The sequence below is a fragment of the Tetranychus urticae genome, chromosome 3 (assembly GCF_039701765.1).
Source record: "Tetranychus urticae isolate SD_2017Ah chromosome 3, NJAU_TeUrti_SD_1.0, whole genome shotgun sequence".
Lineage (NCBI taxonomy): Eukaryota > Metazoa > Arthropoda > Arachnida > Trombidiformes > Tetranychidae > Tetranychus > Tetranychus urticae.
In genome coordinates this window covers 21,266,858-21,287,158 of record NC_142960.1, presented here as the reverse complement: position 1 = coordinate 21,287,158, position 20,301 = coordinate 21,266,858, and the positions used below count along the sequence as shown (strand labels likewise).

The 20,301-nt window shown below is 31.5% G+C and overlaps 2 protein-coding genes across 2 annotated transcripts in view; one reads left to right on the top strand and one right to left on the bottom strand.

Moving 5' to 3' along the window:
- The window catches only part of Fife (regulating synaptic membrane exocytosis protein fife), a 44,566-nt gene extending 35,467 nt beyond the window's left edge, over positions 1–9,099 (bottom strand). Inside the window, exons 1-2 of the mRNA XM_015932448.3 lie at positions 8,066–9,099; positions 5,599–5,809 (exon numbers count right to left, since the gene is read on the bottom strand). Coding sequence (XP_015787934.2) covers positions 5,599–5,809; positions 8,066–8,649 — 795 coding nt within the window. The 5' untranslated portion in view covers positions 8,650–9,099. The remainder of the gene's footprint in view (positions 1–5,598; positions 5,810–8,065) is intronic.
- Positions 9,100–9,564: 465 nt separating this feature from the next.
- Positions 9,565–20,301, top strand: part of LOC107365030 (uncharacterized) — a 43,583-nt gene continuing 32,846 nt past the window's right edge. Inside the window, exon 1 of the mRNA XM_015932499.3 lies at positions 9,565–10,339. Within this exon, the coding sequence (XP_015787985.1) occupies positions 10,065–10,339 (275 nt within the window). The 5' untranslated portion in view covers positions 9,565–10,064. The remainder of the gene's footprint in view (positions 10,340–20,301) is intronic.

Here is a 20,301-nt window from a genome sequence, read left to right as displayed (position 1 = left end):
AAAAGATGAGTGAAAATGGTAAAGCGATTTGCATAAAGTGAACTAATTTTTAGTATCGATAGCTGAAGTTTCATTCATAGAGCAACTCATGATTATCAAATTGTCTTTTTTTGCGAAATTATTTACCTATAAAATTTTCAGTTCTCATGATTAAATTTGAAAAAGAAATTGAAAAGTTTCGTTTCAAGATACTTTTAATGGATCATTCATTTCAATTTTTCATCATCAAACAACTTTCCATGACTTTTACAGAACCAATTGGCATTGCGAAATGAAGACTGTTGATTCAAAGCATTCATGATCAATGAAATTTTCATTTCTTTTTGAGTGAAAACGAAAAGAAAAGAAAAAACAAAAAAATTGAATCGCAGTGTCAGTTGTTGTAGAGAAAAGGACAAATGTCTCGACGATTAGTTTATGGACTGTGATAATAAACCTTTCCAGTTTCTTTGGTTTTCCCTGGAAATGACAAATTTGTTGCTGTTAAACGAGGCAACAAAAGCAATATTATTTATTCAACAGAGCACAAGGTAAAAACAACAGAATGGGAAAAGGAAAAAATCATGAGCTCAAGGGAATCATTTTTGATTGGTTTCGTCTAGTAAAGTCCAACAGCTTTTGGTCAACTCTAATCAATCTTGCAAGTTTAAAGATGAACAGAAAAAATTGGTTTACTTTTTTTCCTTCTTTTTTTGCCTTTTCTCAAGACAAAGCATTCATGAGATATTGATGAGTGTCTATCTAGATGATTCGAGTTTCGAGAAGAAAAAAAGTTCTGCACCAAAAAGAATATGATATTTCAATATTGAAACAGAACCAAAGATTGCATCAAGAAACGAGAATATTTATTCTCTTTCATGCTCTACTTATTCAAATCTTGTAGCCAATACAAGCCAATAATATGTCATTGCAGGTTCACCTGAATATAATTACAACTAAATGGCGAAAATGTTTTCATGAAAAGAAAAGGAAAAAAATGCATTTTCCATAATTACATTCAATAATGGATTACAATGAACATCAACAATTGTTGCCACTTCAATAGATAAACATGATTTAAATCAATATCCATGAGTCACCATCGATTGGACTCTTTTGGTTGACTGTCCAGTTGAAAGGTCAACTTATTGTTTCTCATCATGTTTCGAGTGGAATTCAAAATAATCAATTTATCTGGTGAAATTGGGCAAAAATGATCAACATTTACTGATCTCTCTGTGAATTGCATTTACCAATGAAACTGTTGGACTTGAATTTCTCATGAATTTTTTTTTCTTCTTCTTTTTCCTTTTTCCTGTTGAACTTGCTTCAACAATTTAATGGTTCATCTTTTAACATGATTGCCAGCATTTTAAATTGCCTTGATTATACTGACAAGGTAAACATGAATGTTGAAAAGTACAATCCAATTGTTCACATTATGAGTTTAAACAAAAAGAAGAAGAAGAGGAAAAGAAGGCGAACAAAAGCAAAATTAATTCACTGATTAGCAACCAAATAATGTTGACATTTTAACACAAATGTAATACTAAAGGTTTGGTAATCAATGAGAAAAGATTAACTCTAAATCTCTTGATAATCTCACAGAGTTATCATTAGTATTTCTTTTATTCTCTCTTTTTATTTAGTTGCAGTTTTCTCATGTGTAAATTTGATAATCCAATTTTCATGTATTTCTTCTCAACATTATTCCATGATACAATGATGATGATGATGATGATGATAATGATGATCAGGATCAAGTGAATTCTGTCACAACAATGGCAGTCTCATTACCACACCTAGATTTCATTTCAATTCAATTCTGATTAGAGTTACCCATCTTGTTATCAATTGTTGCTCAATTGTTTGATCATTTTGCAACTGAGATGAATAAAAGTGTCGAGTTTTCTGACTCAAAGACGTAGTAATGAAATGCTGAAAAATGTTGATTGGTATGATAACAAATTTATCTGGGCGTTGACATGTTCTCCTTTACCAATAATGTTGATATTAGTCGATGCAAACACTTACTTGAATAAAAAACAATATAAATGTTGAACTAATAGGAATGTTCAATTTGGTGAAACAGCTAATTCGGTTAATCACTTCTTTTTCCTGTTGCTAATGGACGAGTTGATAATTCTGATAGCAAAGCGAAGCGAAGATTTTTACCCAGCTGCAATTTTGAAAATTCACTTTATTCTTGCTGAAAAATCGGAATCTGCTCAAGCTTGGTATAAAATGTTTTTAAAAGCAAAACTTGGCGCTTCAAATTTCAAAGGCGATCAGAGGTCGTTTTTCGAGAATTCGATTTTTGGCTTTGTAGCTCATCTGAAGATTATTCAAATTATTCCAGCTCTTTTTGTTACTCTTGATTGTAAACTCATCATTATACAGGGTTATTCAGCAACTCAGTATGATGTGGAACGCCAGCAACTTTGATACTAGACACGTTATTGGACTGGAAATCGAACAGTGAGTTTGCTAGACATTCTTTTTTTGTTTCAAGGACAAGGTCATTCAAGGTCATTTTTCGGAAAGCGTTTCTGTTTATGTTAGAGGTCAATCCGAGGTCATAACATAATTTAGTGAAGGCAGAAACTAGTCCAGTCAAATTAATCTTTGCAAAGGTTCAACTTTAAAGAGATTCAGTCACTTTTTTGGCTGACTTAAAATTTGTGTCGGATTATTTTGCATTATCATTGTGACAAGAAAGTTGAAACATTGAGTCAACAAGAACAGTTTTATCTTGCAATTACTGTTACGAGCAGAGATAAGGTTGAAAATGACACCATCAATCATGAAGTTTGTTTAATTGAATGAAAATTGAAGCAAACATTGCATTGTGTATACAATCACGAACAACCTTTGCCACAAATCAAAAGAGTGATAACAAAAAAAACTGATGAAACTTGCAACTTGCAATATCGATCCATCCTTTTGATTAATATTGCATATTGAATTTTGAAAAATGTAATCATTTGCATTTCAGTTTTTCTTTGCTCTTCTTTTGCATAAAAAATAAATGATTTGACTATGAAAGACTGCCACAACTCTGGAACAAGATTAATGTTCACTGAAAAGTTAAAGGTAAACGAATATAACTGGATAAAGATAACAATATTATAAACTGTTTTCCTTTCCAGTTGTACCTCAGTTGTCTCACAATTTTGATTATATTGACTCGAGTGAACAATACTGGTGCAAAATTTCATCTTGCAAGGTGGAATCTGTTCATTTCTCTGATTCTTCACCTTTTTTTTCATTTCAATCTTTTGCCTCTTCTTTTACATTATTTTTCCTCTTTTCTTTCCAACTGATTCCGCTTTATTTGCCTTTCTTTTCACAACCTTTGCATTATGATTTATTCAAATGTTGATTCAAGATGACATTTTTGGGCACAGCAAATAAACAAATTACGATTATTATATTTTCACCAAATGTAAGCAAAAGTAGAGGCAACAAAAAAAGGCAAAATCAATGAGAAAATTAAAAGTGCAAAAAGAGCAAAACTCGAAATGCACTTTTCCAACATTCACAATCAATCAATTACCAAAAGTAAAATTACCTTTCAAACTCGATTCCATTTTCACCTCGAAATTAACAAACGAAGTATTATCAACTCGAAAAAATGAATAAAGTAAATTAATGTTATTAATTTTTTGTGCTCACGAAAACTTGTAATGCAATGAATCTTGTTTAACAGTTATTTTACAAAACCTTTAATGTTGAATCTTATTAGCAAATTTTCATCAAACCAAATTCACTAAACGAAAATGGAAATTTTCTCATTTATCAATTTTATCAATTCGAAACTCTATTAATTCGATAGCGAGTTTGGCTTTGAAAATGTTAGTAAAATTTCGAATCGATTGCACTGGCAATAAGTAAATGATTAATTGGCTTCAGTGATATTACTTTCAATCTTTCAAGTCAACTTTTTCTTCTCTTTACCTTTTCACTTTTCTCACCTGCTTCCCACATTGTCTTAGTCAATAGTTAATCAACTGGCTAACTGGTTATATCACAATTCATCAACATCACTCCCTGTCAAGCAAATGTGGAACTTGGAGGAAAACAGAAACAAAGAAAACTTTTTTTTCTCGAAATCGTTTTTGAAACAATGAAATCTTTAATCTATCAGTCTGTAAGATCTAGGGTCTGAGATTTATCCAAGAATTTCAATTCTTTTTCAAAATGATGATTTCGTTTGTTGAACCAATCTGAATGTGACGGAGAATTGCATTGAATTTTGTTCCTTGTTTGCTTTGGGCTTGTAATTAGTTTTGTTTGCCGTTAATTACCAAATGAGTTTCGAGTCGAGTTTTGTGTTCACTTGTTGTTGGTGAAGACAATTGTTTAAATAAAAGATTCAATTTCGTTTCTCATTTTCAATTGAGTTGATTCTTTTTCTTTCCTTTTTTTCCACTTTACCTGAATCTTTTATTGTGATGAATAGAAAGGTACTTTTAGTCTGAAACTTGTTGGGGAGAAGAGGTAAAGAGTAAAGTGTAGGAAGAAGAAGAAGAGGAAGAAAAAAATATAATAACAGTAATATAATGAGTTCACTTATCTTAAGCCATTTTATCTCTAAAGGCTTTTAGTATTATTTTATTTCTTTTTGGATTCCTTTTGTTCGCTCTCTCTCCTTTACCGCTAGACATTAAGATTATCAATCAATTAAATGGCAATTGACTTGTACAATGTGAACATTTACCTTTTTTTCCGTCTCAAACTTTGACTAAACTGTTAACCTAAATAAGCGTAAACTTGAATTACAAGTTACATGTTAATCAATTGATTTACTTTTCGTGTTAATACAAAGAAAATTGCAGTTCAATGCAATCCAAATGTGCATCAAACTCGACAAAAATGTAACCAATGGAAGGTGAAATCGCACTAAAAGTAACAGTGGACAGCACTTCGAACTGACCTAAAAATTGTAGCCAATTGATGTCCATTAAATTTACGTTAAAAAAGTCTAGATGACAATATGTCTAGACTGCAAGTCAATCAGTAAAGACAAAGATTTAATTTCCATTCTTTAACCTTCATAACTTGAGCGACTTGTACTTTAACTGGACAAAAATGTAATGTTTTATCCATGTGAAGGGATAGAGTCAGACTCTTTAAGATTTACTTGATGATTATCATGACAGGACATTATTAATCTCAAATGCTATTGAACATAAAGCCGTTTCAATGAAAACCTTTTTGATTCTAAAAGCATTTATCGATTGAAAGATGACTAAAGATGAACAAAGTTAAAGTCGAGATTTACGAGTTTGATTAAAGGGAAAAGAGAAATATAAAGCTCTTTCATGATATTAATCAATAAAGAAACTTTAATAATTAATATTTTCCGTAAGATACGAAAAAAAAGTGTTTTGACTTGTTTAGCCTTTAATGCACAAGTAAATGATAATCGATAAAGAGACTCGAAATTTTGGTGATTTGGTAAACATTTTTGTCTTCATTGAAATTTACATACTTTTAAACAATTTGCTGAGCTGTTGGATGTAAAAAGGTGAAAATCGAAATGAAACAGAAACAAGCAAATAGTATTTCCATGAATTTGTTTTTGCACGAAAAGAAAATGTTTCATTCCAAACTCACCTTTTCCTTGGATTTATCTGAATATGATGAACAATCTTCACAAATGGGCTCGGAACAGGTATCGCAATAGTTGCACGGTTCATTGGTCAATATTTTCTTTCTACAAGTTCGACAATTGCCAACAAGTTTTGAACCAGATGAAGGCGATTGAGTCGGTGAACTACTCAGTGTGGGTCCATCTTTTTTATCAACAGTTGAAGTTTTAAATTGCCTTGAGTTTTGATGAAAGAATTGAGTAGAGAAAAGAAAATGGAAAAATGAATGAAGAAAAAAGGTCAATTCAGGTTACATGTTCATTATTCAGTTGAACAAAGTTTCGAAAGATAAACAACAATAATCAGTGGGAAAAGGAGAAGGAAAAGGAAAAGAAGAAGAAATGAATTAAATTGATTTCGGTTCATTTTCTTTTGGGCATTTTTCATGTTCACCCATCAAGAGTTGTACATTTATCCATTTTCATTGGTCAAATGTTTGACGTTTCATTGATCATGGAATGAACCAGAAGAAGTAAAAAAATGTGAAAATGAAATACAGAAAAGCAAAGCAAGCGAGAGAAGAGCAATTGTCACTTAAATTGTCGAGTTTCGAGTTTTTCAAAAAATTGGAAATTACAATTTTCTCATTGATCCGATGAGCTGACAAATTTGCATTCGAGAAGCAAAACTTTTCGACTTGGAAAAGTTTAGAAAAAAAATTCTATTTATTCTCTTCTCTTCAATTAAAAGTGTTTACTGTTGAACAACAAGTGAAATAAACTCAACTTAACCTTTAATTTGAAACAAATTAATTGCAAAGCATTCAAAGTTGAAATGAAAAGATTGACAGAAAAGTGGTTTAATCAAAGTATTGATTAATCGGTTAATTATAAAAACTCTTTTTTTTATTTCCATTTCAAGTTGAAATGAGTTTCCATCAATTTTACCTTTTTGTGCCTTTTTTGTCAAATGCAAATTTTTTGGGAAAATGAGAGAAGATTGAAAAAAGGAAAATTTCGATTTTCTCGAAACTCGCAACAAGTGAAATCGTAGTGATTGGTATTCATCGTTTCTTGTTAGTTTCGTCACATTTGTTTTCTTTTGGAAAAGAAAATGAATTTTTCTTCCGAGAAAATATTCTTTTTTCCAAAAAATTAGCTCAATTTTGTTTGCTGATCAAATGTGACCCTTGCTTTTGCTTATTCACTGTGTTCATTATTCTTGTTTCTCTGGTTTTTTCTTATGAAACAAGATGACAGAAAGAAAATGTTGCTCGACAATTATGAGAACTTGTTACCGCTAATGATGACAATCTGATAACTTGATGATAAAGATGATGTAAAAGAGAGAGAGAAAAGGATGAAAGAAAAGAAATGAAAATTTTCTTCCAAACAGGTGAACCAAGTTACCTTACCTCAATTATGTAACCAAGGCTCAACATTTTCTCATCTTTTTTCGAACATTTTTATCTCTTTTTCTCTCACCTCATCATCCATTTCCAACACTTGCCAATATCTTATGCAACATGTTTTATCCTTTTTATCCTCATCATTTACCCTTTGATTCGTTTTTTGTCTCGAAAATTTTTTTCTTTTCTCTTTCACATTTTCATATTTTAAAACTTTAATTGCTTTGATTGGGCTTTTAGCACTTGAAACCTTTCAGACATTCATCATTCCAGCTGAATTCAGTGGTTATCGATAAACAGCTAGAGATGAACTTTTTAATTTTCATTCTTTTCTTTGCTCTTTCGTTGATCCTTTCAACGGTTATTATCTTGGTATTTATAATGACATGACGATGACAATTTGAGAATAAAAAATGATCGAAATTTTGGGTCCAAAGGAAAATGCTCAATCGAGAAAAGAGACGATTCAATCTGATTAAACCGAATTTGCAAACTATTCTTCTGTTGAACTTTCAAAGGTATTAAAAAATCTCCTTTTTTCACTCTTCTTTTTACGCCTTTTGAAGCTCTCTTACATCAATGTAATCAACAAACTCGACGAACAGATTTGAACCTTTCCAATGACCTTTTGGTTTATTACCTTTTAATTTGACTCTTTTGGCTGCCATTGTAAAGCAAAGTTAGAAAAGTACAATCTTGTTACCTGAAAATGATAATCAAACTAAACTCAATTATAGACCAATAATCAACTGGTAAAGGAAAGAATGCAGAGACGAGAAGAGAAAAAAAAGTTTCCCTTTTTTTACTCTCGTTCATACTTTCGATTGCAACAAATCTGATTAGTATTTATTGTTACTGTTAATCTAATAAATTAATTGATACAATTCTACTGAGAATGGATTGAAACAAATGGAAAGAGAAGAGATGAAGAGTTGGCAGAGAGGGAAGAGGAAAAAAACAAAAGATGAGGAATGAGAGGAAAAAGGAAAAGGAAAGATGAAGAGAAGAGAAGAGAAGAGAAGAAAAAAATCAAACAAACTAATGGTAAAGGTAAAGGTAAAGATCCAAATTAAATTTGGGTTACCTTTTGGATAGAGCTTCTCGGTGAAACTCTTCTTCCTTTTGAAACACTTTTTGTAAAATTAGTCTTTCCTCTTCCGTAAGATGAGCAGTAAGCTGATCATTGGTTAATGAAGATTGAGACTTTAACTTGGGAAACATTGGGTCACCACCAGATGCATCACCAGTTGAACCACTGTTGATCTCACTTGAACCATGTAAACCAGTTCCATTGGTTATACCATTACCGTTGGAGTTGGTTAAGGAGCCAGGACCACTTGTAGAGTGACGATGGCCTGTGTTTGGGTGGCACGACATTGAATCATAATCACTTGGACCTTGGTTGGAAGCATTTTTAAATCCCATCATTCGAGAGGCAACTTTAGCACGAAGCTTGTTGATCAAGGGTGAAGCATCACCCGATCCGTGTAACTTGTTGAGGGTTGACAGAGGATAAGAGTCGTTGGAAAGGGACGATGAGGAACGACCCCGGTCAGACCTGTAACGTGAAGAGCTACGTAGGGAGGAAGCACTTGAAGGACGTTGTATCCGTGATGGACTAGAGTTGAATGAAGAGACACCCGATGTGGAAGCATTACGATTTCCCATTTTTCTTTTTTCTTTTTCTCTTCTTTTCTCCTCGCGTTTAACAAAATTTCGTGTCTCACTTGTCAATTGCGTGAAAATATGTCATGAATCACCATGAAATTAATCACACCAAAACAAATATTCACAGAAAAATCAACTCAATATTTTTCACTCCCAGTGTTTCTTTTTCTTTTTTTCGCACTTCACAAATATTTTACTTGAAATTTTCACAGAGTTTTCGATACAAAAAATGAACTTTCGAGTTTAAATTTTTCTTTTCAATACTTAACTTTGGTAATAAAAATTTAATTACAATAATCGAGACTAGGTGAAAGAGTAAAAGGTTTTGAAGGATATTTAATCACAGTTGAAACAAGAGTCAATAAGGATACAAAAAAATATTCAATTTCGAGTTCTTCAGGTAACAAACCATTTCGCTTCCATCTATACCTGTTTTGTTTAACTTATAACAATCTTTGTTCAATTTTGCCTCGTTCTTTTTTCTCCTCATCATTTGACTCTTTTCCCACTTCTCACCTTTGCTCACTCAACTTGGCTCTTTACCATTCTCTCTGCATCTTCTCCCACCAAACCGCTACCAAAATCATCACGAATCAAATCAAGGATCAGGCGCAATGAGGAACCATCATCATCAGCAAACAACAACAAATGACTTGAGAAAATTTTCTCCATCTGATCATATTCGATCAATAAAATGCTGACCAAAATGCACAACAGGTAACACTGTGCAACACTCGATTCTACAAAAGTCCCTCCCAGTTGAACGAGAATCCAAATAACTTTCACTCCCAGTTGAGTGGCGCCACCTATGATAACATTTCTCAACTTTTGTATCGATTTTTTTTCTCACCATTTTTTGGCGACTCTCGACGCTCACTCATTTTCATCATCGTAATCCTGCTCATCTGCTCACTGTCAACAGTTGCTTTTTGCTATAAATATTTTCATTCAATTAAATCACTTGAAACTCGCTAGTCTATAAAGAGTTGCCAATGTTGCAATGTTCATTCACATAGAAGCGAATGCAGTTCAAGATGAAATTCAAGTTTATTTACTAAAAAGTTTATCCACTTTTACCATGTTTACTTCCTGCTCTTTAACTTGTCGTGCTGTAAATAATTGTATCAATTTGTAAAACTTTCTGTTCACTCAAACAACAAACTTCAAAGAAAATTTTCTTTCTCTTCATCGGAATAATCATTCTATTTGCGCATCAATTTTATCACCAACTTTAACTCGTGTTTTTTTGTGTAATCATTTCTCTGAGTGTCAACGGTGTCTAAGTGTTTCTTCATTGCTTTTGTCTATTCTCACCTTTAATATTTGGTCCAATTTTGCATTCTGCAAACTTCCATGGTCAGCACTATCCATCCCTGCCAATCCAATCATAATAGCAACTTAGTCAATTACAAATCATGGTCGTCTTGTTTACCTCGGAATCACATTTTGCTTTCCTCTTTTGCCAACTTTTGGCTACTCTTGTGCACACAATTTATACTCTTGAAATTGACTGTAATCGCACTTATACCGGTACAGTCGGCATCAAGTACCCATTGTACCTAAAGGAACCTCTACAAAAGTTTGCCGCCTTCAACTGTCAAGTAACATTTTCAGCTCTTGGACAAAATCATGGAGATATAGTTGAGCTTACAATATTGTCTTTTCAAGTTGGATACTTTCCAATAACAAAGTAAGTCGAACAAAAATTTGAGTTTCGAAACTCGACGATTAAAACAAAATTCCCTGTAAATCAACTTTTAGCAAAAACTCTTCAAACCAAAACCGAGATTCTTCAATAAAACATTGTGAATATTACCGGTTCAGAAAAACTCGAAAACTCTCAATCCCAAAACACTATTCGACTCTTTACACAAAAAAATTTGTACAAAGAAAACCTTCAGCTTTTGTAATCGATAAAAATTTAATTGAAAAATGCGGCAAAAAAGAAACGAAATTTTTCGATCCGAAAACTTGGAAATTCGTGTTATTTTTCATTTTTTCAAATTTCTTGATTCTGACTTTGAATAATTCAGATCTTATTTAATTCCATTTTTGAAAGCTTCTTGAAACTCTGATGGCTGCTAATAAAGCTACCAGTTGATATTCATGAGTTTGAAAGGTAAAAGGCGATAAAAATGATTAATTGACCAAAAGACTAGAGTAAATCTGATTGCATGGTGGAATCGCGAATAATGAAATTCATGAATCTTGAAAAGAATGAAATGAGCGAATCACCTTTTTCTTCATGACATCATTATTATTCTCTTCTTTTCCTTTTCTCTCTCTTATTAATTATTCTAATAATTAAACCATGAACACTTTTTGTCTGCTCACCTAATGAATAGAGAATCAATCTCTATTCAGGGTTTAAAGCAAAGAAGCAAATTACACGATAATTCATGATAAACTCAATTGCATAGCTGATTAATGAATTAAACTCACTTTCAATTATCCAAACACAATCATGACTAGAATTTTGCAACAAATTCAAAAGCATTATTCGTAACAAAAAAGGCTGTGAAGCAACTGCGAAAAATGATGTAAAATGATAAAATTCTTGTCATGGTCAGAATGGATCAATAAATTAAGCCATCATCATGTCAACTGAAATGAGCGAAGAAAAAAAGTTTTTCTCTTTTCTTGCAACCTTTCTTTTCTCTAGCAAATATTTCATGAGCTTATGGAAACGTAACAGACGAAAAGTTTGTAGCAATATTAGCAGATGATGAAGTAAATGGTTCAACATTATCAGCTTCACTCCATGGTATATTAGAGTAACCATGGGAATAGAAATGATAAAATAGACGAATTTTTTCTTCTTCTCTTGGCTTCATTTTCTGTTAAGATTTTTGTTTCACGAATTTCAACTCATTTGTTCTTGTTCTCATTAATCTGCCTTTACAAATTCGCTATTAGCCAATTTCAACTTTTGGTTCTTCTGCATTTTCTCTGGTTAATGAAAGTTGAAAAGGATCAAGTTAATCATTGCAAGTGAAAATTAAATTTCAAAACCAGAATAGCCTTTAAAGCAAATAACAATTAATATTTGCTCAACATTTTTATTCATTTGTTAGTGAACCTTGTTTGCTGTTAAACATTTTCATCATTTTCCAAGTTGATGAGTAACTGTTAATGTAAAGGTAAATAACAGGGAAATTGAAATGTATAAGAGTGAAGAGAGAAGATATTGTCATCATTTTGTTTTCACTTTTTTTCTCTTCTCAGTGAATAGATTGCTGTATCATGAATGCAGTTGGAATTGCATTAAATTGGTAAAAAGATTGAAAGGAAAAACTTGACAGAATTAATAACAATTGAATGGAATGGCAAGGAAAAGAGGAAAAAAAGTTGAATGGTTGAAAACTGTCAATTCAATTGTATATTAAAGTAACTGAATAATGTCAAGCTTAATCACGTTTATAGCCTCAAGATTATTGCAATGTGATATCAGTGTGTTTTGATAATCATCATGAAAGGAAAATGCTGACAGATGAATATTGAACAATCATTGGGAATCATTATAATGGTCATTAAAGTGGCAAATCAAATGCAACAAATTGCACTTCAAAGTCGAATCAACATCAATCAGTATTTCTTGTTTTACATGCTTCATGTGAGCATCGGAAAACAAAGTTAAACTAATCTTCTGAAGTCAAAATTTCGATGGAATTTTCTTCTCCTCTAAATTAAATTTTTAACCAAAAGAGCATAAAATCTGTGGGAACATTAATTACAGGGAACATTCAACACGAACTGAGCTCTGCCAAAGATCATACTCGAGTTTTGATCGATTTTCATTTTGAATTTGATTCATCAAACGGAAATTTCTGATTAGAGATAAATTGATTTCAAGTTTTTGGAATTTCAAAATTTTTCATTTTCTGAGGATTTTTTTCTGAACAAAAATTCTTTGAAATGAAATTAGCTCTTGCTAACTGGCTTAATAACAATCGTCGTTCCTTCTTTTTTTACATGCGTCCTTAGCAGCAACGAAGAACGAAGGAAAAATTTATCTTGAAAATTCGAAATTATGCTGAAATTTTCTCAATTCTGAAATAAACTTTTTCGAATGGAACAAAAACTTTTTGTCGAGACTCGAAATAGCATTGCCACATTGTAATGTATCGAAATGATGGAGACCAGAGTTGAGTTTCGATGAATTTTTGTGTTGGTATTGATCGAGCAAAAATAGTTTCTCGATTAAAAGCCAATTGAAATCAAGATTCTGGCATTTCTGAGTTTTCCATTTTTGGTAGAAAAAAATTTTACAAAGTTTTCGCGAACCAACAATCTGGAATTGATAATGAAATTATTGCAGCAAAAGATTGAAAGATTATCATTTTTGAGTGAAAAAATTTTGATCACAAAAGCAAACAGTTTTTCGTCTTTAGCCATTTTATTCAATTTCAGAGTCATTTTACTTATTCTTACTTTTCACTTTGACATCAACAAATGATTGTAATTTAATGATGATTCCCACCATTTTATTGGATTATAAAGATGAAAAAGAAAGAAAGAAAAGAGCGAAAAAAGAACGGAACAATCAAAGTCTTGATATCTTTTTATCACAATTTTTAACTCCCAATTCTCACTCCCTTTACTTCCATATTTTTTCTCATCCCTTTACCAAAAAGGCTTTCTTTCAGTTTCCTCTTTCCATGGGCTTCTTTAATGATATTTTTACGCTCAGTGGGAAACAATTTTGGGAAATCTTGGTTTGCTTCTTGTTGTTTAAACTGGCAAGATATCATCTTTTATTATCATCATTTACATTTGATATTTATATGAGGCTGGATAACAGGGAGTGAGAAAAGTTGATAGCAAGAAGGAGAAGTAAAAAAACATGGCTTTTGTTGCATTTTTACTTCCATCAAAAGACAATTTCAACAGAACATAAAAAATCTGAAAATCCCAATGGGACATCTTTTGCTCGAACCATTCAAAGTTCGAGTCTACCAGTGAACCTTTGGAAAATTTTGACGAACTGATTTTTCGAGTGAAAAAAAGAGTTAAATTTTTTTCTCTCTTTTCCTTTCGCTAACAGAATAACCATATTTAACCTTTTCTTCTCGCCTTACTTTTCATTGTTATTATCATTATTATCATCGTAATCATCATTATTATCGTGATTATCATTTCGTATTTCATTTTTCACTGCTTCTATTTTTGTCTATCGAAACGTTGTTCCATGCTGAAAATGAAATGCTTTTGTAATGAACTTTTGTTTGAACAAAGAAAATCATTTCCACTTTTCTTTTTCTTTTTCTAAAAATGAACTCGAATCGTTGATGAAACTTTTTTCCCTCTTTTCTTGTTTAGTCTTTCATTTCAACATTTTCACATTTTCATTCCATGATAAATCTTGAAATTGAATTTGGCTAAATTTTCATTTCTTTTTCTTCCGTTTGCTCTTGATTTTCTCTTTATTTCCATTATCGTATTCATTTCGAGTATTTTTCACCTTTAATAAATTGTCCCTTGTTTTACTTTGCTCGAACTCATAAATCACTTAGAATGTGGAAAAAATGGAGAAAAAATTGATTAATGAATTGAGATTATTGCTTTTTCTTCACCAACCACTTTTCAATATTTCAAGATTAACAATTTTCACTTGAAACTGAGCAAAGTAAAAAAGTGTGTTCAATCATGATAACGTGAAAATTAAAGCTTAACCATGTCAACCTATCGAACAACATTCTAATAAATGTGGATTCTCTTCAACTTATTAACTTCAATATTGAAACATCCCAATTGATCGCTAATTTGACAGGTTTCAATGGATTTCCAGGTTAAGAATTAAATTTTGTATCTTATTGGTTTGACTTTTTCCCTTTCAACCTTGATAAAGGTTTAAAGGCAAAAAAAATAGAAACAAAAAAAGTTAAAAAAGTGACAACTTTTTGGTTTCCAGTAAAAAAGGTTCACAATTTTGGGTCATTTTTTCATGTGCCACTTAAAGTTATCAAAGTGAATGAAAAAAGATGAAACAAAAAAGCTGTACAAAAATTAAGATAAAGCGATTGGTAAAAGTATCTAGGAATCAGCTTGGCACAAGTTTTTTTAAAAATAGAAATGAAAAGGTAAAGATGATGAAAAGAAAAGATGAAATGAATGTGAGAAGGAAAAAGAGATGAGAATTTTTGATCCCTTCAAAAGTTTGAAATCGGATTAAGCATCACATCCTTCAACTTGATCCATCTTGTCTTACCCTGAGCAAAGCTTATCAACTTCACTTGCAGACTTGCTCGAGCCAGGTTTACTTGAGTGTAAAGCCTTGCTTCTCGCAACCAGCAATTTTAAATAATTTGTACTCTCTTCTCTTGCCTGCTTCTCTCAACCTTTTTTGTTGCTTCTCATCCCTTCATCTTCCCTCATCACATTATTGTTCAATGTTTCATGTTACTCTGAAGAGTAAATTGCAATAATTATTTTAAAAGTGTGTTTACTTTTCCTCTTCTCTGTTTCCCTTTTATCTTCTTTCATTAGCCATCGACATTAATCTTGAAACGAATAGCCTTGCTTTTCTTGATCAATGCTACCATCCATGACCAGGTAGTTTAATCTTGTTTAAATCGGATCATCTTTCATTTATCCTTTTCTTCCTTCTTCATCTTTTTCCTTCATTATTTTCTTTACCTCATTCCATGTGAAAAGATTTTCACTTAAACCTTTTTTTTGTCAAATTCATGCAATTGCATTCAACTCTGACAATCTTTCATTTACAAACTTGCAACATTTTAGACTTTTTTAAATCTCGTGTTTTTGAAAGCAAAGACAAAATTCATTAAAAGATTAATAACACATAACTGAACTAATTGAACTTTTCAACTTTTTTTTTCGTAAACTTGCATTCTGTGTAATCATTTGGTGCATCACGATGAATAAATAATGTTGCAATTTAATCATGATAATTGATTCAATTTACTAAACATTCACCTTATTAATAACATTTTTTTCTCTACCTTCTTTGGATTACATTTTGCCCAAATCAAATTTCATTCACAATTATTTAATCATCCTTCTATGAATACATTTAAGAAATGCCTTGAGGTTTTTACTCAAGTTTTATGTCAAAACCAGGCTTCTGGAAATGTTGCCTTCTCAATATTTTCAACATTCTATTCATATTCCAAAAATTGGAATCGAAATAATTTCCAAGTAAACATCAAGATTGGAAAATTGGTTAACTTCTGGATAGTTTGAACTCTGCTTCATAGAATGAAAAAAGTTGCAGTAAAACATAAAACATGCTTTAAGAAAACACTTTTCATTCATTTAATAAATTGAAAAGACGAGTAAAAGTTGAATCAAATTTACTGATAAATTGAACAACCTTCACCGTTCACTTTTCACAACTTAGCTCACATTAGATTGCGATTGTGAACCTTTCTATTTTTTGTGCTGTTCATGACAAAATAAAATCATTGTGTTCATTAACATGAGCAAATCAGATTTTGCATTGTCCACAACTTTCGATAGTTCCAAAGGATTCACGAAAAATCAATTGCAAATCTATAACTCGTTTTGCATGATTCTTGATCACTTTACTGCCTGATACTGTTGGGTTTGTTATTTACTTCAGCGCCCTTTTCTTCCCTCGAACCCATAACATGGTGCAATTTTACCACAAATGAGAAATTAGATGATTGCATCAAATGCAGAATTGATTGCCAATCAAATTGATAGTTAATCAACGGAATCAAATCTTGTTCTCCTCTTCCAATTCAAGTCACCAGATTTTCCCTCTTTCACAGCTTTGCAAACACCCAGACAATAACAAAAAGTGTTAATCACTGATGACAGAATTGCTTTTTTTCTATTTTCATTCCTTGAATTTATCATTGCCAACTTTCATCCTCTCAGGCAATGTTTCAACAAGAATAAAAGTCCAATGAATGGTAAATTATATGGCAACATTGGGTGACAATTAAGGTTCAACGTAATGATGGTTCTTGTTATTGTCGCTTATTTTTTTCTGTTCAACAAAATGAACAAGTAATTGAAAGAGCAAGGGAAAAAAGTAAAGGGAAGAAGAAGAAAAAAGTCATAAGATAAATGTTGAGAAGGTAACACAAATAAATAACAGTAAACAAACTTATTGTCAATCAAGGCACATAAAGAATCAAGATGAAGAAGAAGAGGAAAATCGAGGAAAAAAGTGATGAAAAAACAGAGGAAAGAGTTGAATGGGAATCGATTGTAGACTTGCTCTTCTGTATAAAGTGTAAAAAGGATGTTAAGAAATGTGATGAAAACGGAAGAAAAGTAAGACGATGAAGAATGTAAGAAAAGAGAGAATTGAGAACAAGAGAAACGATAATTTCTGAAATCACTTTTACCGTTTGTTGGCCGATTGTTTGCTCTTGATATTCAATTTTACTCGACACTCTTTCCTTACTGTTATGACCATTGAATGGGTAAACAAGCGAATTGGTTTAGTTTATCTTCAACTTGTTTTATTATCATTATTATCATTTATATTTGGACAACCTAAAACATTCAATAGACTATTTATTTCAATTTGTCCAATCTCATTTATCTTGACCATACAAGAGAAGAAGAGGAAAAAAACGTTAAACCAAAAATCGTGTTGCCTTTATCTTCATTTACTTTTCTTCTTTTTGTCATCTTCTTGCTCTTCTCCTTCCATCTTCTTACCTCTTCTTTTTTTGCCTTTTTTCCCTTCTTTTTTTATTCTCTTGTATTCGCGTAAGAAATGATAATGATAATAAGAATGTTTGTTTCAATTATCTTCAATCCAACACTTATTCAGTATCTGTTTATTTCATCCGCAAATACCTTTTACACCTTCATTAGTTTCACTTGCCAACTTGTCGTGATACAATAGTAATAAGATACAACTTTCTCATCTTGTAAGAGCACACAATCAATCACTTATTTAAACCCTAATCCTGAACCATTTGTATCATCACATTAATTTCATCAAAATTGTTCATTAATTCACATGGAATGAGAAAATTTTTTAATCAAAATCGAATCTAGTTTATTGATATTTTGGTCAAGATTACAGGTTTAGTTATTGATACAGTTGTGAAAAATTGTGAGTGTAAAAGATTGCCAGGTTTTCAAACTTGATCAAGTTTAAGAAATGGAATTTTTATCAGAAGCCAATCAAGTTTGAAGTACACTATTCAAGTAACCACTACTCTGTATCTTTGATTTTATGAACAGACAATTTGGAAATTGATCAAGTCAATTGAGCTTTGACTTTCAAACCAAAATGTGATTTCAGAATATTAACGTTGCATTCAAAACCACCGCCATTGTTATTTATTTATTGTATTTATTCACGCGAATCATGATATGCCCTTATGATGATAACTCCTTATGTACTCTTAATTTTGATCTAATCTAGTTCTGTGTAGATAATCAGAGAAGATCTAATCTTCATCTGATTGAATTAAAGCTCACATTTGACGAGTTTGACCTTGAAAATGACCTTTGTGGCCTTAAAAAATCAAAAGATCATTTCAAATTGCAAAGTTATAATATTATAAAAGAAGTATACAACTATCTTGCACCGGAAAATATGTGACTGAGATATATGAGAAAGAGGCACTAGGGACCTGAATAGTGCTAAAAAGCTTAACGCAACGAACAAATCTCAAAAATGCGTAAAACAGTTCGAATTTACGTGACGTATAAAAAGTTAACTCAGCTGTTCTCTTAAAATCAGTAATCTTTTAACTTTCAATATTGAAAATTCAGACTGACAGTTTTCACCAATACTGTACTCGTCATTGTGAGTTGCTTCACCAAACACTATTTTTCATTGGTATTGCTGGCCTTGTATCACAATATCCAATCAATGGAGATAAATTCTAGAAATGAACAAACGAAATTCTTTTCTAAATGTCGTAAGTCTGTCTCAATGGTTATTCAAAGGTTTACAATAAGTTTGGGTTATAATAAAGTCTATTGATTGTTTTTATTTTACCCAAGTTAATTTGAAATGGCTTTGGCCAAAGATCAATCAGTGTCTAACAATAATCATTAAGATAGCAAGGAAATGATAACAATGATTATGAGACACAAGTGAGAGGTAGACTTGAAGGCACAGGGAATCATTATCAACACTGAATTAGCTTTCTTACCTTTCCTTTTATACCTTACAATGTGCATGTAGACACATATAAATATAACTGTTCAATCTCCATCTTTATCCTGTTCATCCTTTAACATGAGCCAAAAAGTGCAAGAGACTAAACTCGACTCTTCTCTTTGTCATCCTTTTGTTTCATTTTTAGAGTAAAAATGGTTAAATCAATACTCAACAATCAACAAGAGCTCATCAATCACAACCTTGTTATCTAGATAATTGCATAGGAATCTAAAGAAATGAAAACGAAAAGGAGAAGAAGAAAAAAAGTGCAACAAAAAAGAGTAGATTGATCAAAGCGAAAATGATGACGATGATGAAGTGGAATAAAAAGTTTTTTCTATTCTAACCATTTTCTAAATGATACTTTTCGATGAATTTCAACCTTAATGATAACGATGGGAATGATGGAAAAACATTAGAATATGCTTTTGATAATCACACTTGTTTCAACTCTTTACAACTCTTGAGGAATCTTGAACATCTTTAAGTCTTTAACAATTATTTATCGACAAAAGTAAATTGCAAATTATGAATAAAAGAGCATTTCGCTCAATTGATTGCTCGAAAAACATTAGCAGTTTGGACTTTTTTTTCATTCGATTAGTGGAAACAAAGTGAATGTGACAGTTGCAACTGATGAGCTCGATCTGTGAAAAGAAGAGAAAAGAGTAAAATTGAAAATATTAGTTGAAAAAGAAATGAAAAAAGGGCAAAATGAGAAAAGAAGAAAATGATAAATTCATTTCAATATTGAAAATGAATTTCATTTCCTCATTATCTGTTTGCAGAATAACCTTTTAGAGTTTCATTCATAAACTCTTTTTGATGAGATAATTATTTGCAACTAGTAAAGAATCGAGTTCATCATTAGCTAAAATGTGATTAAAAGAAAAGTTGCGTTTTTTATATTCGTGGATAAAGATGATCACACTTTTATCTGCAACAATTTCAACTTCTTCTTCACCAATGAGGAAAAAAAGTTCAACGTTGAGCAAGTTGCGTATTGAGAGACAATGAAAGTGCAAATGGGTTGAAAGAAAATGGTAAAATTATTTTTCCATTATTTTGTTCAACAAGCCAAGTAAAATGAACAATCTGATTTACTCTCTCTATTCATAGTCTATTGGTAAACTTAGCAAGCTAATTTCTAATTAGCAGAGAATTTCTTTAGTTTCAGAATTCCCATGGAAATTGGTAAATCTCTTTTCTCTTTTCCCTAATTTCTATCCTCATTTTCCTTCTCTCATAATGAGCCTTATCAGAGTGAAAAAAAGATTCCCAGTTAAACATTGACTCTTCATCAGTGAAAAAGAGTTAACTTGCAACTTGAAAATTTGACGGAAGAAAAAGATTTTTCATTCTCGATGTAAAAGTTCAAGGTTTAAATGTTGAATTTTTTATTTTGCTGTTTACATTTCAAGGCGATTTATGCTCTCTCCATGTCCATTAATATTGTCTTCAACCAGTTCAACTGTTTGTCCTGTGCTTATTCAATTTTTTATCGACTTTTTATTCATTTACTGTTAGTC